The 26,430-nt window shown below is 35.9% G+C and overlaps 1 protein-coding gene across 1 annotated transcript in view; it reads left to right on the top strand.

Annotated features, from left to right (window-relative positions):
* NCAPG (non-SMC condensin I complex subunit G) overlaps nt 1–26,430 on the top strand; it is a 52,101-nt gene that overhangs the window by 24,549 nt on the left and 1,122 nt on the right. The window contains exons 14-20 of the mRNA XM_032854450.1: nt 2,817–3,041; nt 21,169–21,350; nt 21,614–21,788; nt 23,771–23,932; nt 24,209–24,347; nt 24,728–24,814; nt 26,278–26,347. Coding sequence (XP_032710341.1) covers nt 2,817–3,041; nt 21,169–21,350; nt 21,614–21,788; nt 23,771–23,932; nt 24,209–24,347; nt 24,728–24,814; nt 26,278–26,347 — 1,040 coding nt within the window. The remainder of the gene's footprint in view (nt 1–2,816; nt 3,042–21,168; nt 21,351–21,613; nt 21,789–23,770; nt 23,933–24,208; nt 24,348–24,727; nt 24,815–26,277; nt 26,348–26,430) is intronic.

The raw sequence follows: 26,430 nt of genomic DNA, 5'->3' as shown, positions 1-26,430 counted from the left end.
CTCAGGTCATGATCCTAGGGTCCTGGGATCGAGCCCCGCATCAGGCTCTCTGCTCAGCAGGGAGTCTTGATATGCTAGATTGATCTCTGGTTATTACTTTAAAGTGGGAGAAAATTCTTTTTAGAACATTTGATAGTAAAGAATTCATTTATGTCTAGCTTAAGTAGTATTTTTGGGGGGGGCTCTAAAAATGGGATAAAGCATTCATTAAGATGTTCTATATACCACTAAGAATGGTGCTGAAGAACTGAGTTGTAGTCAAGTTTGAACTCTAATAGAGGAGATTAAAGGTAGACAGTTATAGACAGTTATATAAAATTTCTAGTATTGCAGTAAAGTAAATACCATTGAACTTTTCCCAAAAACAATTAAGTTCACTTAACCTTTAAAGATGAAATGTAAATTTTGACCCTTTTAATTTTTACTGGTCATAACATTAATAATAAGTGCTGTGTCATTTAAGCCAGAAGAAATGAAGTATGATTGTAACGCTTAAGTGTGTCCTGGAGTATTCTGAAGTATTTAATACTAACTCATACTCCACTTAACAGAGTTTATAGGAGCCTTGATACTATTTGTTTTTATATTTATGCTTTTCTTTTATGGAAAGGAATTGTCAAAATCAAGCAGGTGTGAAAGAGAAATGATTTTTCTTACCCAGACCATTCCACAATTTTACCCTCCTCCAAATCAAACCAGTCAATAAAAAGCAGCCTCGTCACGGAATTAAAGTTTTGAAGAATAGAAGTTTGCCCCCCCCCCCCTTTTGGTACAATAAACAACTGAGATCTCTAAACTTTTTTTAAGGATGAGCTATTAATACTTGCCTGAAGATATAGCTAGATATAGTTTTTTGGGTTTTTGTTTTGTTTTGTTTTGTTTTTTAAAGTATGCTCCATGCCCAATGTGAGCCCAGTGTGGGGCTCAAACTCATGACCCTGATGAGATAAAGAGTCAGATACTGACTGAGCCACCCAGGCACTCTTAGATATTTTTTATAAATTAAAAATGTTTGTGAATATCAGGTTCAAATGCAGTAAAATAAGTTATATGTAAAATGTTGTCTTTGTTTTTTGTATGTCATCTTACATTGGAGTTTTCATCTCTTCTCACATCCTAAAAGGGTTCACGATCAAAAGAAATTAACCACTGAATAAATTCATTTGTTTATGAAGTTATTTTTAGGACTATCATTAGAAGATTTTAGATTAAGGGAAAATAGCTTTCTTTTGGAGGAGTAAGAAATTCGTTCTTTTTTAAATCAAGTTTTAGTAATAAAATTTGATTTAAAACACGCATACATACTTGCTAGAAAGGCAGGAGAGAGAAATCCTTCTTTCCTTCCCTTGGCTCCAAGCCCAACATGGGGCTCAAACTAAACAACCTCAGGATCCAGAGTCACATGCTCTACTGACTTGAACTAGCCAGGTGCCCCAGAAATTATTTTATTTTATTTTTATTTTTTTAAAGATTTTATTTATTTATTTGACAGACAGAGATCATAAGTAGGCAGAGAAGCAGGCAGAGAGAGAGAGGAAGAAGCAGGCTCCCTGCTGAGCAGAGAGCCCAATACGGGGCTCTATCCCAGGACTCTGGGATTGTGACCTGAGCCAAAGGCAGAGGCTTTAACCCACTGAGCCACCCAGGGGCCCCAAATTATTTTATTTTAAAGTCTTGCTTAGATAAATACAGTATTGAGAGCTATTGCTAACCAATAAGGGACTAAGAACGACAAGGAAAACCTGCTGCTGAAAGGGTAGCATGTTTAGAAATCTTAGAGAACAGTCCTGACATTGCATTTTGCTTTGGCAAATTTGCAGGTCTTACCGTAATAGACGTTTTGAAATTTCAGAGATTTGAACTCTTTTTCTCAATTCACACTTGACCAACTTACAGGTGATTTTTATTCATTCTAAAGGCTAGGCCATATAACCAAGTAATATATCAATGTCCAAAATTTAAGTGCAATAAAGAATATAATAAAGCTCTTCATAATAGAAATATACAGTTCTTTTTTTTTTTTTTTTCATGGCTTTGCTATTTGGTATATAGGAATTCAGTGTTCTTAACCTAGGACAAACTCCTAGAACCTGCTGGATTTTATGGTTTACCTCCTTTTATAAAGGAGTCCAGTTCATCGAGAACTGAATTTACTTTTAACGAAATCCGAATTTATTGAACTAATAAAATTTTATCTTTAGTGAAGCTTGATAACCTGGGAGAGTACTGATAATCTAATGAATTATTTTTATTGGTTAGAATGTAATGTTTCTGACTTAATAGATGGCTGAAACAATTTCAATGTAATTTTCTGGATCTTAAAAAAAAATTATATCCGATATATTCATTCTTTTTCAAATGAAAGGAACAGATAAATCAGCCTGATTCTAACTCTAGGAGTTTTTTCGTACTTAAGGTAAGCTTTTTCTAAATGAAGTAGAAGTCTAAATGTTATGGTATAAATAAAAGTAATAACTTAAGGTGCACCTGCGTGGCTCAGTGGATTAAAGCCTCTGCCTTCAGCTCAGGTCATGATCCCAGGGTACTGGGATCGAGCCCCCCCATCTGGCTCTCTGCTCGGCGGGGAGTCTGCTTCCTCCTCTCTGCCTGCCTCTCTGCCTACATGTGACCTCTGTCTGTCAAATAAATAAATAAAAATCTTTAAAAAGAATTAATAACTTAAAAGAGATTTTTAATTTTTGAAATATGTTTTATGTGGTAGTTTCATAGACAGAAAATAAGGTACATGTTAATTTTGTGCATTATAGACAAAAGTTTACTGAATCTATTTTTTGGTTGGGGCTGTTTCAATTTAGGTTTTGCAAATTGATGATGTGACAATAAAAATAAGTGCTTTAAAGGCAATCTTCGACCAACTGATGACGTTTGGGATTGAGACATTTAAAACTAAAAACAAAGCCCTTCAAAGTGAAAATGCAGAAATAAACACTGATGGAGACCAAGATATCAAAGATGCTGAAGAAGAGACTGCTACAGCCAAGAATGTTCTGAAACTCCTTTCTGATTTCCTAGATAGTGAAGTAAGAAATAATTATAGCCCTGTTATTATGAAATTTCTTTTTATTGTGTATGTTTATGCTCTTTATTTTTTTAGACTAAAGCTTAAATTTGACCAATAAAGACTAAAGCTTTAAATTTAACATTTAAAAATTTTGGCTTTTAAGTATAATTAAATTCTACTTTCATTCCTAATATATTTCATTTCTTACTGTTATATTGTACGTGCAGAGAATTGAAATGTAAACAAAAATGACTATTAGAGGGAGTTCTTTTTTTTTTTTTTCCCTCATGTCTTTGTGATTTATGATTCAAAGATTTTCCCCTGAAGTCTGAAGAAATAATTTAATTTTACATTGGGTTGGTGGAAGGTCTGAGATAGGATATGGGATTAAATTTTTTTCCTTAAGGTACTCTTGAACTACACTTTTATAGCATATATAAATAATTAATCAAAAAATTTTTGTACTGGGACACCTGGGTGGCTCAGTCATTTAAAGTGGCTACCTTTGGCTTAGGTCATGATACCAGGCCCTGGGATGGAGGCCCACATGGGGCTCTCTCCTCAGTGGAGAGCCTGTTTCTTCCTACCCCTCTACACGCAGCTCTGCCTACCTGTGCTCTCCATCTCTCAAATAAATAAGTAAAAATCTTTTTAAAAAATTTTCATTTTTATTAAGGTGAAATTGATATAAACAGTTTTAAAGTGGACAGTTGATTGGCATATAATACCTTCACGATATAATGCAACTGCCAACACCTCTATTTAATTTTTAAAAATTTTTGTTATCCCGAAAGGAATAACCTTTGAGCATCCTTTGTATCCTTGAGCAGTTGCTCCTTAAAGTCACCAGTATATCTTTTATCTCTATGGATTTAACTATTCTGGGTGTATCTTATAAATGGAATCATACAGTATGTGACTTTATGTCTGCTTTCTTTCACTTAGCTTCTTCTCTTTTCTTTTTGATATATTTATTTATTTGCTTTATCTATAAGTCCCATGGAGGAAGGGACTATATTTGCATGTTTTTGGGTTTTTGTTTGTTATTTAAATATCCAAGGTATAATACATCATTACTTTTTGATATAATGTTCAGTGGTTCATTAGTTAAATGTAACACCCAGTGCTCATTGTATCACATGCCCTCTTTAATTCCCATCATCCTCTTACCCCATGCAACTGATTTCTATGCACTGATTTTATATCCTGCCAATTTACTGAATTCCCGTATGAATTCTAGCAGTTTTGGGGTGAAGTCTTTTGGGTTTTTCCACATAAAGTATCATATCATCTTGCAAAGAATGAGATTTTGACTTATTCTTTGCTAATTTGGATGTCTTTTATTTCTTTTTTGTTGTCTGTTTGCTGAGGCTAAGACTCCTAGTACTATGTTGAATAGCAGTGGTGATAGTGGACAACCCTGCCATGTTTCTGACCTTAGGGGGAAAGCTCTCAGTTTTTCCCCGTTGAGAATGATACTTGCTATGAGTTTTACATAGATGGTTTTCATGATATTGAGGTATGTCCCCTCTATCCCTACACTGTGAAGAGTTTTAATCAAGAAATAATGTACTTTGTCAAATGCTTTTTCAGCATCTATTGAGAGTATCATATGGTTCTTGTCCTTTCTTTTATTAGTGTAGTGTATCACATCGATTGATTTGTGAATGTTGAACCAACCTTGCAGCCCAGGAATAAATCTCACTTGGTTGTGGTGAATAATCCTTTTACTGTACTGTTGGATCCTATTGGCTAGTGTTTTGGTGAGAATTTTCACATCTGTGTTCATCAAGGATATTGGTCTGTAATTCTCCTTTTTGATGGGGTCTTTTTCTGGTTTTGGGATCAAGGTAATGCTGGCCTTATAAAATGAGTTTGGAAGTTTTCTTTCTGTTTCTAATTTTTGGAACAGTCTCAAAAGAATAGGTGTTGATTCTTCTTTAAAGGAAGCCATCTGGCCCTGATCTCTTGTTTGTTGGGAGATATTTGGTAACTGCTTCGATTTCCTTGCTGGTTGTGGGTCTTTTCAGGTTTTCTATTTCTTCCTGGTTCAGTTTTATAGTTTATACGTCTCTAGGAATGCATCCATTTCTTCCAGAATGTCTATTTTTTTTTTTTTTTTTGCCTGTAGTTGCTCATAATATGTTCTTAAATCGTCTTTGTTTCTTTGGTATTGGTTGTAATCTCCTCTTTCATTCCTGATTTTATTTGGGTCCTTTCTCCTAGTTTTGTTGATCTGTTCTACTGTTCTTTTGGTTTCTATTTTATTGATGTCTGTTCTTATCTTTATTATTTCTCTTCTTCTGATGGGTTTAGGCTTTATTTGCTGTTCTTTCTCCAGCTCTTTTAGGTATAGGGTTATCTTGCATATTTGAGACCTTTCTTGTTTCTTGAGAAGGGCTTGTAGTGCTATATACTTCCCTCTTAGACTGCCTTTGCAGCATCCCTAAAAATTTGACTGGTTGTGTTTTCATTTTCATTTGTTTCCATGAAATTTTTTTTTTAAAGATTTTATTTATTTGACAGACAGAGATCACAAGTAGGCAGAGAGCCAGGCAGAGAGAGAGGGGAAAGCAGGCTTCCCGCTAAGCAGAGAGCCCGATGCGGGGCTCGATCCCAGGACCCTGGGATCACGACCCTAGCCGAAGGCAGAGGCTTTAACCCACTGAGCCACCCAGGCGTCCCTGTTTCCATGAAGTTTTAAAAATTTTTAATTTACTAGTTGACCCATTCATTCTTTAGTAGGATTCTCTTTCGTCTCCATGTATTTGAGTTCTTTCCAACTTTCCTCTTGTGATTGAGTTCAAGTTTTAAAGTTCTGAAAATATGCAGGGAATGATCCCAGTCTTTTGGTTCCATTTGAGACCTGATTTGTGATCCAGAATGTGATCTATTCTGGAGAATGTTCCATGTGCACTTGAGAAGAATGTGTATTCTTTAGCTTTGGGGTGGAATGTTCTGAATATATCTGTGAAGTCCATCTAGTCCAGTGTGTCATTTAAAGCCCTTATTTCCTTGTTGGTCTTTTGCTTAGATGATCTGTCCATTTCAGTAAGGGGGCTGTTAAAGTTCCCTACTATTATTGTATTGTTGAGGTGTTTCTTTGATTTTGTTACTAATTGGCTTATATAATTGGCTGCTCCCATGTTAGGGGCATAAATATTTACAGTCCTTAGATCTTATTGGATAGACCCTGTAAGTGTGATGTAGTGTCTTTTCTCATCTCTTATTATAGTGTTTGGTTTAAAATCTAATTTGTCTGATATAATGATTGCCACCCCAGCTTTCTTTTGATGTCCATTAGCATGATAAATGGTTTTCTATCCCCACACTTTAAATCTGGAGGTGTCTTTGGGTCTAAAATGAGTCTCTTTCAGACAGCATATCAATGGGTCTTGCTTTTTTATCCAATATGATACACTGTGTCTTTTTTTTTAAAGATTTTATTTATTTATTTGACAGAGAGATCACAAGTAGGCAGAGAGGCAGGCAGAGAGAGAGGAGGAAGCAGGCTTCCCGCCGAGCGGAGAGCCCGATGCGGGGCTCGATCCCAGGACCCTGGGATCATGACCTGAGCCGAAAGCAGAGGATTAACCCACTGAGCCACCCAGGCGCCCCTACACTGTGTCTTTTGATTGGAGCATTTAGCCCATTTACATTCAGGGTAACTATTGAAAGATATGAATTTAGTGGCATTAAATTTCCTGTAAGGTGACCATTACTGTATATTGTCTCTGTTCCATTCCGGTCTATTTATTTCTGGGCTCTCTCTCTTTGTTTAGAGGACACCTTTCAGTATTTTTTTTTGTAGGGTTGGTTTGGTGATAACAAATTCTTTTAGTTTGTGTTTGTCCTGGAAGCTTTTTATCTTTCCTTCTATTTTCAATGAGAACATAGCTGGATAAATTATTCTTGGTTGCATATTTTTCTCATTTGTTTCCTGAATATATCCTGCCAGTCCTTTCTGGCCTGCTAGGACTCTGTGGATTGGTCTGCTGCCAATCTAATGTTTCTGCTGTTGTAGGTTACAGTCCTCTCGTCCCAAGCTGCTTTCGGGATTTTCTCTTTATCTCTGAGATTTGTAAGTTTTATTATTAGATGTTGGGGTGTTGACCTATTTTTATTCATTTTTGAGGAGGGTTCTCTGAGATTCCTGGATTGTGACACCTGTTTCCTTCCCCAAATTAGGCAAGTTTTCTGCTGTAATTTGCTCCAGTATGCCTTCTGCCCCTCTCTTTCTTCTTCTGGGATTCCTATTATTCTAATATTGTTTTGCTTCATCCTTATCTCTCAAATTCTCCCCTTGTGATCCAGTAGTGTTTATCTTTCTTTTACAGCTTCTTTATGCTCCATCATTTGGAGCATAATTCTCTCTTCTGCCTCATTTATGCTAGACATTAGAGCCTTCATTTTTTAGTACATCTCATTAATAGTCTTTTTTATTTTGACTTGGTTAGATTTTATTTCTCCAGAAAGGGATTCTGTAGTGTCTTCTGTGCTTTCTTCAAGCCCAGCTAGTATCTTTATAATTGTTATTCTGAACTCTAGTTCCAACTTCTTACTAATGACCTTATAGATTAGGTCCCTGGCAGTCGGTACTGCCTCTTGTTCTATTTTTTTTTAGGTGAGTTTTTCTGTTTTGTCATTTTTTTGAAAGAAGAATAGATGAATGAGAGAAAAAATGCTAAAAGGGTAATAACTACCCCAGAGAAATGTAGATTAAACAAATCAGAGGAGACCCAAAACCGGGGCGGGGGGGAGAAAGGAAGAAAAAGAATATGGTCAGGTGGTGAATAGAACAGAGCCATACACTGGATTTCAGGTGTATTTTGGTCTGTTAGAAGAAACTGAATCCCAAAAATTTAAAAGAAAGAAAAACATAGATATATGAAAAATAAGGTTAAATACAATGAAAAGATAGAATATTATTGTAAAGATGAAAATTTTAAAAGATTTTTAAAAAGGAATTGATAGGAAATTGGTTGAAAAAGAAAAGAAAAATTAAAAAAAGAGAGAGAATGTGATCAGGCAAGTGAATAGAACAGAGTGGTACACTGGATTTTGGGTTTGTTTTGGTCTTTTAGAAGAAAGGCATCCTAAAATTTTAATGAAAGAAAAACTTATATATGTACAAAAAATAAGGTTAAATACAATGAAAGGATAGAATATGACTACAAAAATGAAAATTAAAGATTTTTAAAAGAATTGATAAGATAAAAATTTGCTTCAAAAAGGAAATAATAAGTAAAAAAAAAGGAAATAAATAAAAAACAAAAATTTAAAAATTTAACTTTGAAAGACTAAAGAATCATGGGGAAAAAAACCCCATGAATTCTGTGTGTTGTATTCCCCTAGCGCTGGAGTTTTGCAACTCTCATTGATGATAAACTTGGTCTTGGCTGGATGTTCTTGCTGATCTTCTGGGGGAGGGACCTCCCAGTGATTCTCAAATGTCTTTGCCCTAGACGAAATTGCACTGGCCTTGCCATGGTCCAGGCTAAGTAATCAACTCCTGCTTGCTCTTGAGAGCTTTTGTTCCCTGAAAGCTTTCAGGGATGAGAATGAAAATCGTGGTCTCCCAATCTCTGGTCCCAGAGGAGCCTAGAGCTTGGGGCCCGCTCATCAGTGAGCCCTCAGAGACAGTTAATCGTTCCTGTCTCCTTGGACTCCCGCTGCACTCCGTGCTCACCCAGCCTGGTCAAGACAAACAGTTAATCATTCCTGTCTCCTTGGTCTCCCGCTGCACTCTGCGCTCACCCATCCTGTGACCAGGCGTTTCTGTCTCTGGCATATGGCCCTGTTTGGAGTTTCCAAACCCAGCAGATTCTTGCGGTGCACTTCCATGCTGCTCCTTCCAGGGGAGGAAGGCGAGTCTCCTCAGATCTGCCATTTGTTGGGCCCCTGCAGTGGATCTGTGGCATGGATCACAGTTTATGGCAACCCCAAGCTGAGAGCCCACTCCTGGGCTCACTCTTTGCAGCTGCCTTCCCTGCTTTGACGCCTGGGAGCTTTGCTGCACTCAGGCAACCCGTCTTTTTGTGACCCCAGGAGTCCTGAGACAGCACTGTCCCAGCAATGGCTTCTCCCCCTGCTTAGCCACGAGAGTGACATCCCTTTCCAGAGCAGACTTCTAAAAGTTCCAATTTTGTGCCAGTAGCCAGCTGATGGAGGCTCTCTTTCCCTGTGGTCTGTCTTCCTATATATTGCCTCAGATTGATTTCTCCACACATCCTTCCTTCCAGAAAGTGGTTGCTTTTCTGTTCATAGAATTGCTGCTATTCTTTTCTTCAGTCTCCTATTGAGTTTGTAGGTGTTCAGAACAGCTTGCTAAATATCTAGCTGAATTCCTGGGATCAGACAAAATTTAGGTCTCCTACTCCTCCATCATCTTGGACTCTCCACCTCTCTATTTTGTTTTCTTTTTCCTGCCTAATTGCTCTAACTGGAACTTCCAGTACACTGTTGAGCAGCAGTAGTTAAAACAAGCAACATTGTTTTGTCTCTAATCTTAAGGGGGAAACTTTTCAGTCTTTTAACTATTGAATATGATGTAGCTTCTTCATAAATGACTATCATTTTGAGAAAGTTTCCTTCTATTCTTCTCTGGATTTTTTTTTCTTTGTTTTGGCTTTGGTTTGCTTTTTTGTCACAAAAGCATGTTTAATATGTCAGGTGCTTTTACATCACTTGAGATGCTCATATGGGTTTTTATTGTTTTGTTTTATTGATCTACATTACTTTGCTTTGTTTTCTTCTGTTGAACCACCCTCACATTCTTGGTATAAGTTCTACTTGATTATCGTTTATATGGTGTATAATCTTTCAAATATGTGGTTGGATTTAGTTTGGTGCCATTTTGTTGAAGATTTTTATATCTGTATTCATAAGGGAAATTGGGCTGTAGTTGTCTTGCACACTGTTTTTAATCTGCCTTTGGTATCAGGTTAATTCTGACTTCATATACTGAGTTAGGAATTGTTTGTTCCTCTTCTGTTTATTGGAAGGCTTTGAGAAGATTTCTGTGAATTCTTCTACTGCTTGATGGGGATTTACCAGTAAAGACATCTGGGGTTGGACTTTTCTCTTGGAGGTGTTTCTGATTACTTATTCAATTGGAGTATTATTATAGGTCTGTTTGGACTTTCTACTTTTTTTACTGAGTTAGTTTTGTAATTTGTCTTTCTAGGAAATTTTCCATTTTATCTAAGTTATTTAATTTTTTTGTTGGTCGGTTTTTAGTATGTTCTTACAGTTCTTTTTATTACTGTAAGGTCAAATGTAACATTCTTGCTTTCAGTTCTGATTTCAGTTATTTGCATCTTTTCTTTTATCTTTGTCACTCTAATTGAAGGTTTGTCAATTGTGTTCATATTTTCAAAGAACCAGCTTTTGGTTTCATTGATTTTTCTTGTTTTCTATCTCTGTTTTGGTTCTCTTCTCTAATCTTTAGTATTGTCTTTCTCCTTCCTTCTTTAGGTTTAGTTTGTTCTTTTTTTTAGTTCCTTAAAGCATAAAGTTATGTTATTGAGGGTTTTTTTAAAAAATTCCAATGTAATTAGTGTACACTGTTATATTAGTTTCAGGTGTACAATTTGGTGATTCAACAGTTCTGTGGATTACTCAGTGCTTATTATGATTAGTGTACTTTTAATTCCTTTCATCTATTTCACCCATCCCCACCTCTCCCCTCTTTCTTTTGGTAACCATGAGTTCTCTATATTTAAGGTCTGTTTTTTGGTTTGTATATTTTTTCTTTGTTTTGTTTCTTAAATTTCACATATGAATGAAACATATGGGGATTGGCTTTCTCTGATTCACTTATTTCTTTTTTCTTTCTTTCTTTTTTTAATGTGGCGCTTGAACTCACGACTCTGAGATTAAGACCTGAACCAAGATCAGGAGTCGGACACTTGGGGTGCCTCGGTGGCTCAGTTGATAAGTGTCTGCCTTCAGCTCAGGTCATGATCCCAGGGTCCTGGGATTGAGCCCCTCATTGGGCTTCCTGCTCCACAGGAAGCCTGCTTCTCTTTCTCCCACTACCCCTGCTTGTGTTTCCTTGCTGTCTCTCACTGTCAAATAAATAAATAAAATCCTTAAAAAAAAAAAAGTTGAATACTTAATCCACTGAGCCACTGAGGCACAGCACCGACTGACTTATTTTATTTAGCATTATATCCTCTAGATCCATTCATGTTGTTGCAAATGGCAAGATTTCACATTCTCTTTTTTTGGCTGAGTAATATTCCATTATATATATCATATAAAGAGGATATATATAGCATCTTTATTCATTCATCTATTGATGGACACTTAGGTTGTTTTCATATTTTAACTATTGTTAACAATACTACAGTAAACCTCTATATATTTTTTTGGAATTGATGTTTTTATATTCTTTGGGTAAATATCCAGTAGTGGAATTACTGGATCATATGATAATTCTATTTTTAAGTTTTTGAGGCATCTCCACACTGTTTTCCAAAGTGACTGCACCAGTTTGCATTGCCACCAACAACACATGAAGGTTCCTTTCCTCCACATTCTTGCCAAACTTGTCGTCTCTTGTGTTTTTGATTTTAGCCGTTCTTACAGGTACAAGATGATATCATTAAGGTATTGATTTGCATTTCCCTGATGATAAGTGATACTGAGCATCTTTTCATGTGTCTATTGGCCATCTGTATGTCTTCTTTAGAGAAATGTCTGTTCATATCTTCTATCCATTTTTTAATTGGATTATTTTTTGGTGTTTTGTTGTATGAGTTCTTTATATATTTTGGCTACCAATCCTTTATCAGATGTATCATTTGCATATATCTTCTCCCATTCAGTAGGTTGTTTTTTAGTTTTGTTGACTATTTCCTTTGCATGCAGTAGCTTTTTGTTTTGATTAATACCAATAGTTTGTTTATTTTTGCTTTTGTTTCCCTTGCCTCAGGAGACTTATCTAGGAAAGTGTTGCTACTGTTGATGTCAAAGAAATTATTGCCTCTGTTCTCTTCTAGGATATTTATGGTTTCAGGTCTCACATTTAGGTTTTTGAAGGATTTTGAGTTTATTTTTGTGTATGATGTAAGAAAATGGTCCAGTTTCATTGTTTTGCATGTAGCTGTTCAGTTTTCCCAACACCATTTGTTGAAGAGACTTGTTTTTTTCCCATTTGTATATTTTTGCCTCCTTTCTTGTAGATTAATTGACCATATAATTGTGTGTTTACTTCTGGGCTCTCTATTCTATTCTTTTGATCTTTATGTCTGTTTTTTGTGCCAGTACCTTACTACAGCTTTGTAGTGTATCTTGAAATCTGGGATTGTGAAACATCCACTTTTTTTCTTTTTCAAGAGTACCTTGGCTATTTGGGTCTTTCGTGGGTCCGTACAAATTTTAAGGGTTATTCTAGTTTTGTGAAAAACGTTATTGGTATATTTATAGGGATTGCATTAAATGCATAGATTGCTTTGGATAGTATGGACATTTTAACAATATTTGTTCTCCCAATCAGTGAACATGGACTATCTTTCCATTTGTTTGTGTCACCTTCAATTTCTTTTATCAGTGTTTGATAGTTTCCAGAGTATGGGTTTTTCACCTTGGTTGTGTTCATTCCTAGGTATTTTATTCTTTTTGGTACAAATGTAAATGGGATTGTTCTCTCAATTTCTCTTTTTGTTACTTCATTTTTTGTGTATAGGAAGGCAAATGATATATGTATATTGATTTTGTATGTGAACTTCCTGAATTCATTTATCAGTGCTAATAGTGTTTTGGTGGTCTTTAGGGTTTTCTCTATAGGCTATCATGTCGTCTGTAAATAGTGAATTTTACTTCTCCCTTACTGATTTAGATACCTTTTATTTCTTTTTGTCATCTGCTGTGGCTAGAACTTCCAGAAAAAAAGTAGAGTAAGAGTAATGAGAGTGGATATTTTTGTCTTGTTTCTGTTCTTAAGGGAAGAGCTCCCAGTGGTTTTTTTACCATTGAATACGATGTTAGCTGTGGGTTTTTCATATACGGCCTTTAGTATGTTGAGGTATGTTCCCTCTAAACCTACTTTGTTGAGGGTTTTTATTATAAATGGTTGTACTTGTCGTACACTTTTTCTACATCTACTGAAATGATCATACGGTTTTTATCCTTTGTCTTATTGATGTGTTGTATCACATTGATTTGCAGATATTGAACCACCCTTGCAACCCAGAAATAAATCCCACTTGATCATGGTGAATGATTTTTAATTTTTAATTTTTGAAAATTAAAAAAAAATGTACTGTTTCCATTTGCTAATATTTTGTTGAGGAATTTTGCCTCTATGTTCATTAGATATATTGGTGTGTAGTGTCTTTATGTGGTTTGGTATCAGAGTGATGCTGACCTCATAGAATGAATTTGGAAGCTTTCCTTTTCTATTTTTTTGGAATAGTTTGAGAAAAATAAGTAATAACTTTTCTTTAAATGTTTGATAAAATTCACCTGTGAAGCCTAGTGGCAAGTGGCCCTGAACTTTTGTTTGTTGGGAATTTTTTTTAAATTATTGACTCAATTTCATTGCTTGGTAATTGAACCATTCAAATTTTCTATTTATTCCTGATTCAGTTTTGGGAGGTTACATATTTCTAGGAATTTATCCATTTCTTCTTGGTTTTCTAATTTGTTGGCATATAATGTTTCATAATATTTGCTTTAATCTGCCATATTCTGTGGTTGTTATTTTTCTTCTTTTATTTCTGATTAGGAGTCCTTTTCTTTTTTTTTTTCTACCCCTCCCCCCCTTTTTGATGAATCTTGCTAAAGTTTGTCAGTTTTATTGATCCTTTCAAGAACAAGCTCCTGGCTTCATTTATGTGTTCTATTAGTTTTTATTTCATCTATTTTTCCTCTAATTTTTGTTATTTTCTTCCTTCTACTGGTTTAGGATTTTGTTTATTCTTCTTTTTCTAGGTCCTTTATGTGTAAGTTTAGGTTGTTTATTTGAGATTTTTCTCCCTTCTTGAGGTAGGCTTGTGTTGTGATAAACTCCCTCCTACTATAGCTTTTGCTGCATCCCAAAGATTTTATTCGTTTTCATGTGTCTCTGTTTTACTTTTTGATTTGTTTGATTTCTTGGTTGCTTCCTTAATTGTTTAGTAGCATATTATTTAACCTCCATTTGTTTGTGTTCTTTCCAGGTCTTTTCTTGTGGTTGATAAATAGTTTTATTGCGTTGTGGTTGGAAAAGATGCATGGTATGATTTCATTCCTTTTGTTGAGATTTGTTTTGTTGGCTAACCTGTGATCTATTCTTGAGAATGTTCCATGTGCACTTGAAAACAATGTATATTCTGCTCTTTTGGGATGGAATGTTTTGAATATATTTATTAGATCCATCTTGTTTAATGTGTCATTGAAAGTCATTGCTTCCTTCTTTATTTTCTGTTTGGATGATGTATCCATTTCTGTAAGTGGGATGTTGAAGTCCCCTACTATAATTATATTGCTATTGATTACTTACTTTTGTTGTTGTTGTTGTTACCTGCTTAATGTATTTGGGTATTGTCATTTGGGGGAATAAATATTTACAGTTGTTATATCTTCTTGTTGCATTGTTCCCTTTTGATTATATGCTGTCCTTTGTAGTTACAGACTTTGTTTTAAAGTCTGTTGTTTCCGATATAATTGTTTCTGCCCCAGGTTTCTTTTCACTTCCATTTGCAGATAAATGTTTTTCTATACCTCAGTTTCAATTTGCATGTGTCTTTAGGTCTGAAAAGAGTCTTTTAGGCAGCACTTTTAAAAAAATCCATTCTGTCACTATATGTCTTTTGATTGGAGCATTTAGTCCATTTATATTCAAAGTAATTATTGATAGGTAGGTACTTACTGCTTTTCTGTTACTTGTTTTGTGTTTTGTACTTTTCTGTTTCTTTCTTGGTCTCTTCATTCAGTTTGCTGGCTTTATTTAGTGAAATACATGGATTCCTCTCTACTTTTTGCATATCTATTACCGATTTTTTATTTGTGGTTACCATCAGGTTTATATAAAACATGGATATAGTAGTTTATATTATGTTGATGGTTGCTTAAGTTTGAGCCATTTTAAAAGTACTAAATTTCTACTTCTCTTCCCCCACATTTTAGATATAAGATGTTATACTTTATTTCTTTTCCTTTTGTGAATTCCTTGACTGATTTTCATAGGTATTCTTAATTTTACACTTTTGTGCTTCCTAGTTTTCTTACTCCTGCTTATGGTGTTTCTTTTCCACTAATCCCCGTAACATTTCTCATAAGTCGGATTTATGGTGATGAATTCCTTTAAGTTCTGTTTGTCTGAAAAACTCTTTATCTCTCTGATTCTGAATGATAGTTGTTTTTTTGTTTTTTAAGATTTTATTTATTTATTTGACAGAGAGGGAACACAAGCAGGGGGAGCGGGAGAGGGAGAAGCAGGCTCCCGCTGAGCATGGAGTCCGATGTAGGGCTTGATCTCAGGACCCTGGGATCATGACCCAAGCTGAAGGCAGATGCTTAACAACTGAGCCACCCTGGTGCCCCCTGAATGATAGTCTTGCTGGATGAGTATTCTTGGTTGCAGGTTTTTTCTTTTAGCATTTTGAATATATCATGCAACTTCTTTCTTAGCTGCAAAATTTCTGCTGATCAGCTGATATTCTTATGGGGTTTCCCTTGTATGTAACAGTCTTCTCTTTCTGCTTTTGAAATTCTCTATCACCACTTTTTGCCAATTTTTAAAAGATTTAATTTATTTTAGAGAGCATGTGAGCGAGGGGAGGGGCAGAGAGAGAGGCAGAGAATCTCAAGCAGACTCCATGCTGAGTGTGGAGCCCAATGCAGGGCTTCATTCCATGACCCTGAGATCATGACTTGAGCTGAAAACCAAGAGCTGGACACTCAACTGACTCAGCCTCCCAGGCGCCCCACTACTTTTTGCCAATTTAATTACTATGTGTTTTGGTGTGGACCTCCTTGGGATCATTTTGTAGGGAGCTTTCTGTGCCTCCTTGGTCTGGATTTCTGTTTCCTTCCCCAGTTTCAGACAGTTTTCACCCCTTATTTCTTCAAATGAATTTTATTTCCTCTCTACTGTCTCTTCTCTTTCTGGGATCCCTATGTTACTGTGTTTGATGGTGTTGCTGAGTTCCCTTAATCTAGTCTCATTTTTTATTATTTTTTTCTTTTGTTCAGCTTGATTGCTTTCTATTACTCTGTCTTCCAGATTACTGATCTGTTCTACTTCCTCCAATCTACTGTTTATTCCCTCTAGTGTGTTTTTAATTTCAGTTACTGAGTTCTTCATTTCTGATTGGTTCTTTATTTTTTCTATCCCTTGGTTGTTGGTCTCACTGAGATCCTCCATTCTTTTCTCAAGTCCAGTATCTTAGGCACTATTACTTTATTTTTTAAATTATTTATTTTTAAATTTTTTTTTCAGTGTTCCAAGATTGTTTATGCACCACACCCAGTGCTTCATGTAATACATGCCCTCCTTAATACCCACCACCAGGCTCTCCTAACCCCCCATCCCACTCCCCTCCAAAACCCTCAGTTTGTTTCTCAGAGTCCATAGTCTGTCATGGTTCGTCTCCCCCTCTAATTTCCCCCAACTCACTTCTCCTCTCCTTCACCCAATGTCCTCCATGTTATTCCTTATGCACCACAAATAAGTGAAACCATATGATAGTTGTCTCTCTCTGCTTGACTTATTTCACTCAGCATAATCTCCTCCAGTCCCATGCATGTTGATACAAAAGTTGGGTATTCATTCTTTCTGATGGAGGCATAATACTCCATTGTATATATGGACCATATCTTCTTTATCCATTCATCTGTTGAAGGGCATCTTGGCTCTTTCCACAGTTTGGCGACTGGTCATGGCTGCTATGAACACTGGGGTACGGATGGCCCTTCTCTAGCGACCATTACTTTAAAATGATCTGTCCGGCATATTACTTATCTCTTTTTCATTTAGCTCTCTTTCTTCAGCTTTTTTTCTTGTTCTTTTATTTAGGATATATTCCTCTGTCTTATTTTCTTTAACTCTGTATTTATTTCTATGTGTTAGGAAGGTCAGCTTTGTCTTCTGCTCTTGAAAGAGTGGCTGTATGAAGAAGAGTTCCTGTTGTGTCCTGAGTGCAGTGTCCCCTGTTCACCAAAACCTGGTGCTTCAGGGGTATCTCCTATGTGTGCTACGAAGCCTCCTGTTGTGGCTGAGCCACGTTTGCTGTCAATCCAGTCATCTGTAATAGTTTTCCCCGTTGCTTATTGGCAAGCTTTAGTCCCTATATTTTTAATGGGTCAGTCTGGGGCCAGTTCGGGCTTGATTGGGTCAAACTGGGTTTTAAAGATGTGGTCACAGTGAATTGAAAGGGCTGTCCTGGTGTTGTGCCCTGGGAAGCTTTCATTGTTAGGCAGAGCTGGCAGTCAGATTAGATGTCTGCCTTCACCCCACTGCTTTAGCTGCTTTGGAGAATTCCTGTTGTGGGTGGGTTTGAAGGGGTAGGTCTGGAGAATTCAGGAGTGGGGTGTGCTATTAGCAAGGTAGGTGGAAAGTGTTCATCCTGGGCTGGTTCCCTCAAGTGTTGGGTATCTGGGCTGGGGATCAGAGGAGGAAAATGGCACCTGCCAGCTCTGTTCTTGGAGAAAGCTTCTAAAGATCCCTGTTCCTCTAGCACATATTCGGAGATTAGTAAATAAATCTTCCTGTATATTCCAGGCCTTTTTCAAATTATTGCTTCTGTGCTGTATCTTAGCGGGATTGTTTGATATGCTGTCCCTTTAAGGGCAGGGACTGAGTTTCCTATCTCCATTTGTCTCTCCCAGAGCCCAGCTGGGTGATGTTTTCAAGTTCCAGGTGTTAAGCCCCACTGATTATAAGAACTCACAGTGTTAAGCCTCTCTGATTTTCAAAGCTATATGTTATGGGGATTCATTTGCCTAGTGAAGGTCTCCAGTGTCTGGGGTACCTGGGGGTGGGGTCTTCTCCTCGCCTCTGTCCAGTGGCTGCAGTGTCCCTCCTGTGGACAGTTCTGTGGGTCAGTTTGGTTCCTGACCATGTCTCCACCCTTCCTGCTCTTTTTGATGTGGCCTCTTCTCTGCATGTAGCTGTGGAGTCTGTTCTGCCAGTTTTTAGGTTGTTTTCTGGATTATTTACACTGATGTGGGTGTTATCTAGGTATATCCATGGGAAGACATGAGCTTAGGACTCCTACTTCACTATCCTCCTGGAAGTCCAAGTTGTATTTTTTTTTGTTTGTTTTTTAAGGTAGGCATTTACTACTATAAATTGCCCTGTGAAGACTGTTTATGTTATACTTCATAAGTTTTGGTTTTTGTATTTTTCACTTTAGTGCATTTCTAAGCATTTTCTAAAGTTCACTTTTATGTCTTCTTTAACTCCTCAGTATATAAAAATTATATTGTTTATACATATTTGTGAATTTTATAGTATTCTGGTGTTGCTTTCTAAGTATATTCTCTTATGGTTTGAGAAGATATTTTGATGTTTTCATTGTTTTTAAATTTATTTTGAGTTGTTTTGGGCCTAACTAGTTTCTATCCATGAGGATATTCCATGTGCCCTTGAGAAGAAAGTGTATTCTGTTATAGTGAAGTGGAGTGGACTACACATTTTTGGTGGGTCTGGTTGGTCTGTAAGATTGTTCAAGTCCTTTTAATTGTTTCCCTATTGATCTGCCTGGGTGTTCTTTCTGTTTCAGGAAGCTCTTCAGTTATTATTGTTGAACTATTTCTTTCAGCATTTTTGCCAATGCTTGTTTATATATTCTGAGGCTCTGTGTTTTAGCTATACCTTTAATTATCTTTTGATGAATTAACCTTTTTAATATCAGTATTTGTTGTTTTTTGTCTCTTTTAACAGTTTTTGACTTACCACATTTTGATTGCAAAATTGTGGTAATCAGTCCTTTCTTATCAGTGATTTAAGTGTAAATAAATTAAACTTACCAGTCAAAAGGCAGATGTTGGTTTTAAATTTTGAGTTAATATTTAATTGATATACTAATTTTCTAATGGGAATTACCCAGTGCTGTGGGCTTGCTGACATTGCACTGGTAGGAAATGACTGAACAGTAAAAGTGTGTGACAAAGGAATGAGGCGTTTTGTTTTTGTTTTAATAGTACTGGTACCATAATCTCTTTCTGTCAATACTACATTCTGTGATTTTGACTTTTTTTGTCATCACCAATAAACAAGATCTGACTTAACTTCACTGCCCTCTGGGCCATACATAATAAGAGGGTTTTTTTTTTTGTTTTTTGTTTTTTTTTTACATGTTTTAAAAATTGCAGTTTGTTTCGTTTCAAATTCCTGACATTCAACTTCAGATGGAGCACTATTGCTATCAGGAAAGTATGTCACAGTTAAACATTTTAAAAAGATGGGGAGCATGTAGCCTTTGGAGTTGTAGACTTGTACATTTGTGTTCTGGTCTCATTTGTGTTAATCTTCAATAAGGTGTTTACTGTCTCTGGCTTTTTTCCTCATCTGCAAAATGGGGATAATGATGCCTATTCACTGGATGCTTCTTTAATTAAGTCAACAAATACTGGGGGGCAAATTATGTGCCAGTCACTATATGTTCTTGAGAGTACAGGTGCTGAGTAGAACAGAGTTTCTGTCCTCCTGGTTGTTGTGACCCCTAAATGAGTTAGTGTGTGGAAAGCACGTGCTAGTGCCCTAGCACTTATTTATCTTGTTGGTCTCTAAATCTTTATTTTTGAGTTTTGGGAAAACTTTTGTAATAGTTTTTGTATTTGCTCAATCCATTGTTTTTACTTGTGTCTCTCTAGTTTAGACTTGTTTTATATTTGTAGATTATAATCTGCAAAGATAATTTCCCTAAAATCTCATTTAAGTCTTTATTTTTCCACCATTTCAAAAACCTTACGTGGTTCCACGTCCTGCCTCACTATATAGCTCAATTTTTTTGCCTGGTTTTGAGGCTCTCTAGTGTGATCACTGAGGATATTTACTGTTCATCAGTAATAATAAATAATAACTTTTATTTGTTGAAGATTTACTATGTGGATAGCACTTTAAAAAAAAATTATTTGAGAGAGAGTGAAAGAGTGGGAGAGGAGCAGAGGGAGAGGTCAGACTCCCCACTGAGCTCTGAGCCTGACCCAGGTTTGGATCTCAAGAGCCTGAGATCATAACTTGAGCTGAAACCAAGAGTCAGACGCTTAACTGACTGAGCTACCCAGGCACCCCTTTGTGGATAGCACTTGTAAGAGTTTTATTTGTAGTATTTCTTTTTCTTTGTATCTGTAATTTTATTATCCTTTCTATTTTAATATGAAAAAAGTGGGGGTACTTGGGGCACCTTGGGGGCTCAGTTGAGCATCCGGCTCTTGATTTTTCACTCAGGTCATGATCTCAGGGTCATGGGATCCAGCCCCACGTGAGGGCACTACACTTATCAGGAAGTCTGCTTGAGATTCTCTTGCAGTGTACCTTACCCCCCTCACTTGTGCTCCCTCTCTAAAATAAGTATGTCAATCTTTTTTTTTTTTTTTAAAGTGGGGTACAGAGTTAATATGCACAGGATCATGTAGCTAGGAAGTGTCAGAGGCTTGACTTTAATAATTCAGTATCAGTAACTAGTTTTAGTTACCTATCTTTTATTCCTGTACCTCCATTTGAATATCACTGTATCTTTTCCATTTTCTTCTCTAAGGTTTGCTTTGGTTGCTCTCTCTAGGAATTCCTTTTTCCACATGTACACTTTCTATTCCCATTTCCCCTTTATTCATAACACATTGTTACTCCCTCTGGAGGTTCCATTTATAGGTTACCTTCCTCTGATGGCAGGGATGTTACTGAGTGTTTTCTATATCTTACCTCATGAGCAGCATGTAATACATTACTGTTTTGACATCTGGTTTCACAATATTTAAAAGGCCTTTTGGTTCTTCTAAAAAATTTGGAGGGAATTGAGGTTTTCTTAGCTAGACTAGTAATTTGTCATATAGCCTTAACCTAAAATCTTTTTATGCATCTTTAAGAAATTCATAGTATGCGTGATTTTTTGATAGTTCATAGAAAAATACTGTAGGACCGGCTACATTGCAAGGCTTAAAAACAAAATACAAATTAAAGAAATTCTTTTAATGAAACTCATTTTTATTAGGTGTCTGAACTCAGGACAGGAGCTGCAGAAGGACTAGCCAAGCTGATGTTCTCAGGGCTCTTGGTCAGCAGCAGGATTCTTTCTCGTCTTGTCTTGTTATGGTACAATCCTGTGACTGAAGAGGATATTCGACTTCGACATTGCCTAGGCGTGTTCTTCCCCATGTTTGCTTATGCGAGCAGGTATTTAGTTATATTGATAAATCAGAATCTGACTTGAATTCAGGTTCCCCATGAGTCATATCTATAATTTTGTCACTCTTCCTTGTTTTTCAGTGGTTAGTAATGAAAATGAGAACTTACCTAGATTTTATTTACCTGAATTATTTGTCTCTTTCTTAGATGAAAATATACTGTATCTTGATGGGGTGAATTTTACACATTTTTATTTTGAGAATCATATGCCTTTTCTTTGCTCACATACTTTTCAAATTGTTTTTCAATAGGACTAATCAGGAATGTTTTGAAGAAGCCTTTCTTCCAACTCTGCAAACACTGGCCAGTGCTCCTGCATCTTCTCCTTTAGCTGAAGTAGATATCACTAATGTTGCTGAGTTACTTGTAGATTTGACAAGACCAAGTGGATTAAATCCTCAGGCCAAGAATTCACAAGATTATCAGGTGGGTGAGTATATTAGCCTATGGATGGTAAGGATGATGACTATCATACAGGTCACAGTTTTTGATAAAACAATCCTTTTCATAGGTTCCTAGAAAGAGAGGCCATGGTTTGATCTTGAGATTTCTGGTCTTTATGGTGGCACATACCACAAAGGAAGAAAAAGACCTTTTGGGAAATATGGTGATAATCGATCATAAAAAGACAAAAGCAATTTGCTACTGAAACTCAGAACTTGCCAAAAACTCATCTCTCTTACTACCCCTTCCCAACCTATAGCTGGCTATTTAACATTCTGAAAAATGTCCTATGTTTATCTAGGACTCATTGAGCCTTCAAAGGTTGGCTTATCTGCTATGTTTCTGAGATAAGGAAGGAGAATTCAAAGAATGAAGGTGTTATGGAGGGCAGGTATTGCATGGAGCACTGGGTGTGGTGCATAAACAATGAATCTTGGAACACTGAAAAAATAAAATAAAAAAAAAGAAAACTTAAAAAAAAAAAAGAATGAAGGTCGCCTCAAGCTCATCTTTGTTTTTAATTCAAAGAAGATAAGTTAACTGCAAACTGTCCCATAAATTAAACTTAAGCTGAGTTTTGGATCCTTTGATATCATTTGTATTATTGAATATCGTTTGTAATATTGAAAATTATTATTGAAAATATCACTTGTAATATTGAAAATTAATGTGTTATTAGTGATTTCAGATGCCAGCTAATTAAGTTGAAAGTATAGCTTTTTAATTTTGTTTATTGTTATTGATTTGGTTACTGTATACTCCATTTGTCATTAAGTTACATGTTATTGGAGAGAGGATTACAAAGGATATTAAGGCAAAATATAGTAAGGATAGGTGATAGAGCTAAGTGCTTTAGGACTTAAGAAGGCAGGGTTCATGTAGCAGGGGCAATGAGTATAGCATTACTGGTAAAATTCAGTTCGGTCTTGGGATTTGTACAGTGGTTTGGGTAGAGAAGAAGACTTTAGGTAAAAGTGATTAAATGTAGCTGGTTATCCAAGTCATACAGGGGACTATGGAAGAACCCACTCTGGCTAAAGAGCCAGAATGGCCCTGTTGAAGGCAGAACATTAAGGTAGGGAATTTGGAGTTGGCTGTATTTGCTGTAATAGGGTATATACTGAAAGGCTAATGGGATGAAAGTTACCTATGGAGAAGCTCAGTTTGGTGGCCAGTATCATTATATGAGGTGAACCGGTGAGAAGAATAGTGACTATTAAGAGGGCAGCTGGAAACCTATATAATTAAGAGATAAAAACTTACAGAGAAAGGATAAGAGCAATAGAAAGTAGAAAGAAAAGAATAGTAGATGGTGATGTGGAAAAGAAAAATATGGGTGTTAAAGACATGAAGAAGGAACTTAGGGAGGCAAGGAAGATGGAGTCCAACCAAGATAACACTAAGGTCTTGAGTATGGGTTACAGAAGACTTCCAAGGAGCTGTTGACATCTCTTGATTGCAGAGTTTCCTCCTGATTGATATCCTGGAGGAGTGAGGAAGTAGGTTGGGGTAGAGGAAGAACTTGAGCTGTCATGCAGTCTTAAACCCCCAGCTCATGCCACAGGAAGTTCCAGAACTGGGTCCTTTAAGTTGTCCAGATGGAGACAAGGCTGGCCTGTTGCACCTGCATATCTTCCAGCCATTGAATGTGGACTAATGTGGCAGGCACCACAGTCTTCAGCCTGGATCAGTTCTGCACCTGAGAATTTTTAGCCTCCAGAACTCAAAGTAGCTGGTGGATGAATGCTTCATTCATGAAGGGCGTGGTTCTGGACTCTGTACCACAGCATCCTCTATAAGAAGAGCGAGAGTTCAGTTTGGGAGGAATATGTTAAATTTGGTTTTAGACATTTTGCATTTGGGATTATTGCAAGATAATTAGTTGGAAATATTTGTTAGATGTGTAGGAACTATATTGTAATACCATTTCCAGTTTATAAAACTTTTTTCTCTTGATTTTCTAGGCCTTATCAGTTCATGACAATCTGGCTATAAAAATTTGCAATGAGATCTTAACATGTCCATGTTCACCAGAAATTCGGGTCTATACAAAAGCCTTGGGTTCTTTAGAACTCAGTAGCAACCTTGCTCAAGATCTTTTGGTTTTGTTGAATGAAATTCTGGAGGTAAAGTAGTTTGTAATTACTCTATGTGTAAATTATTATGTACAAATTTTTTATTAAAGTAGAATTTATGTGGTTGTGTTAAATGTGGTGGTAGTAAATTATACATATGTTGCCAAATTGTGTCTGCTCATTTGAAGTAAATATTTTCTTTGTAAATTTGATAGAGGAGTTTTTTAATGTTTTTAAACATCTTGATATCCATATATAGCTTTTTTGAAAAAAGTTAAGGATTAAATTAAATTAATTAAAAACCATTAATTATGTTTTTTGTTATAGCAAGTAAAAGATAGGACATGTCTGAGAGCTCTGGAGAAAATCAAGATTCAGTTAGAAAAAGGAAATAAAGAATATGATGGCCAAGTGGTAGCGGCACAGGATGCCAACATGACTATGACTGCTTTTCAAATTGAAGATGGTAATAACATATTAACCTGAGTATTTGTAAGATTCTGTCCTTTTCGTCTCTAGAGCCACTTTTTTTCTCCTCTAACGTGGCTGGATTTCAGAAATGAAGGAAAAATGTTTCTAATTAATTCCCTTAGGAAGTATATTACTGATAAGTGTTTATTTTACTTTCATAGCTTTTTTTTAATGTGTATGTTTTTCACCATATGACCATGCATACTGTCTTAGGTTTCCTTTGCTTTCCAATATTCACATTTTTTGGAATGCTGATTTATGATCATTTTCAGTAGCTGCTAATGGTACTGGTTTGTCATATCTGTTTTATGAAAAATTGACTTGGAAAGACCGTTTAAAATATTTAATGAAGAACTGTATTATTTCCTTTAACAGAAAAAAGTAAAGAAGCATATAAAACTCCTCTCAGGGATGTAAAAGCAACCCGAGCATCAAAATCCACTCAGCAAAAGACTAACAGAGGTAGTGTATGGATCTTTATAATAAAACTTTTAAGTTCTGTTTTCCAATGAAATATTCACTTTGCAAGTTTCCTTGTTGATAAAGATTTTAAATGTGTCAGGTATCCTTTATTTTCAGTTCTTTCAGCTGATACTAGGTTTTGCTTTGTGTCTCAGATTCTAATACCAGTGTTGCTCCAAGTGCTTTTGATTTAAAGAGATATGATGCAATGTATCATATTGCCAAGGACTATTTGGATTAAATTAAGATTCTTTTATTAGAAAATCAATGATGATTTTATATTTTCAGTTATTGTATTCTGTCCTTTGTATGATTAAGCACTTTTGAAAACCTTTTATCCCTGTAGTACTTATCTGGGCTTCTGTTTTCCTTTTTCCCATTTTATTTTATAATTTCTCAACATCATTTCTTTCCCAAGGAGTATCCAACAATAAGGGATTTGTTGGAATAAAGTAAATGTTGACTATTAGGGGATCACTTGGAAAAAAAATCTGAAATTCAACAACTTTTTATTGTTTTATTATTATTACAAAAGCAGTTCATGCTTATTACAGAAGAATCAGAAAATACATGCAAGCAAACTAATATAAAGAACGCAAATCATCCCACCCACGAGCCAACCATTATTTTAATTCTTAAAAAACAATTTTGAGGCCCTTTCCTATGCAGATTTAATTTTTTCTGAATGGAATCTGGCCATAATATTTTTGTAGCCAATCACTTATTTACATGCTTACTGTTGGATATTGTTCCAAATTAGTCCCATATTGTTGGATGTTTTCTTGGGGCTAGCTGCATTATAAGCAATTATGTAAGGTTTTGGAGAAAAACAGTAAGTTTCACATGAATAATAAATAGGATATATAAATTTCAACCCAATGTTCATATGGAGAAATTTGATCCGATTCTTATACATAAATGAGGAGCATCATGGTTTGCTAAACTTTGTCTTCTTAACTTTGGAAGTTTCTAGCAAGTAGAATTTTTGCACTCTTCAGCATTTTGTTAGAAGATCTAGTTTTTATACTGAAAAATGTTTTATAACACATTTGAATTGGCCATATATACGATGGAATATTTTATAAGAAGCCATTACCTTACATTAAAGTTCTCTCTCTCTCGGACCTGCTGATGGGCTTACCCTACTTTTCTCCCCTTAATTTTCATTAGTTTCTCTGTAGGTTATGTGCTATGGCCATAATAGAAGTACTTCTCTTTACATAGCATGTTTTTCATATTCTCCTTTCTCCCATACATATTTAACTAAAATTTGCCTCCCTATGATTTGATTTCCATATTTTCCTTTGCCTATTATTCAAGTTTACAAAAGTAATTAATAAATGGCTGGTAACTAGGAAGAAATGTGTTGCAGAGGGAAAATGAAGGATTTGGGTAGCCCAGAAAATAGAAACACTAAGCAACTGAGAATAAATTTTCATAATGAATTTTATACTGTCTTGAAGGACGGAGAAAAGTGACAGCTTCAGCTAGGATGAACAGGAGGCGTCAGACTATGGAGGTTGACTCTGAAAGGTATACCATATACATCTAGAAAATGTTTTTTGTTTTTTGTTTTTTTTTGTCTAGGAGTAGAAAAGAAATTGTAGTTTGCTTCC

Source organism: Lontra canadensis, unplaced genomic scaffold (assembly GCF_010015895.1).
Source record: "Lontra canadensis isolate GAN:19392208 unplaced genomic scaffold, GSC_riverotter_1.0 scaffold1, whole genome shotgun sequence".
Taxonomy (NCBI): domain Eukaryota; kingdom Metazoa; phylum Chordata; class Mammalia; order Carnivora; family Mustelidae; genus Lontra; species Lontra canadensis.
Note: the sequence above shows the minus strand (reverse complement) of the source record. Positions and strands in the feature narration are given on the sequence as shown.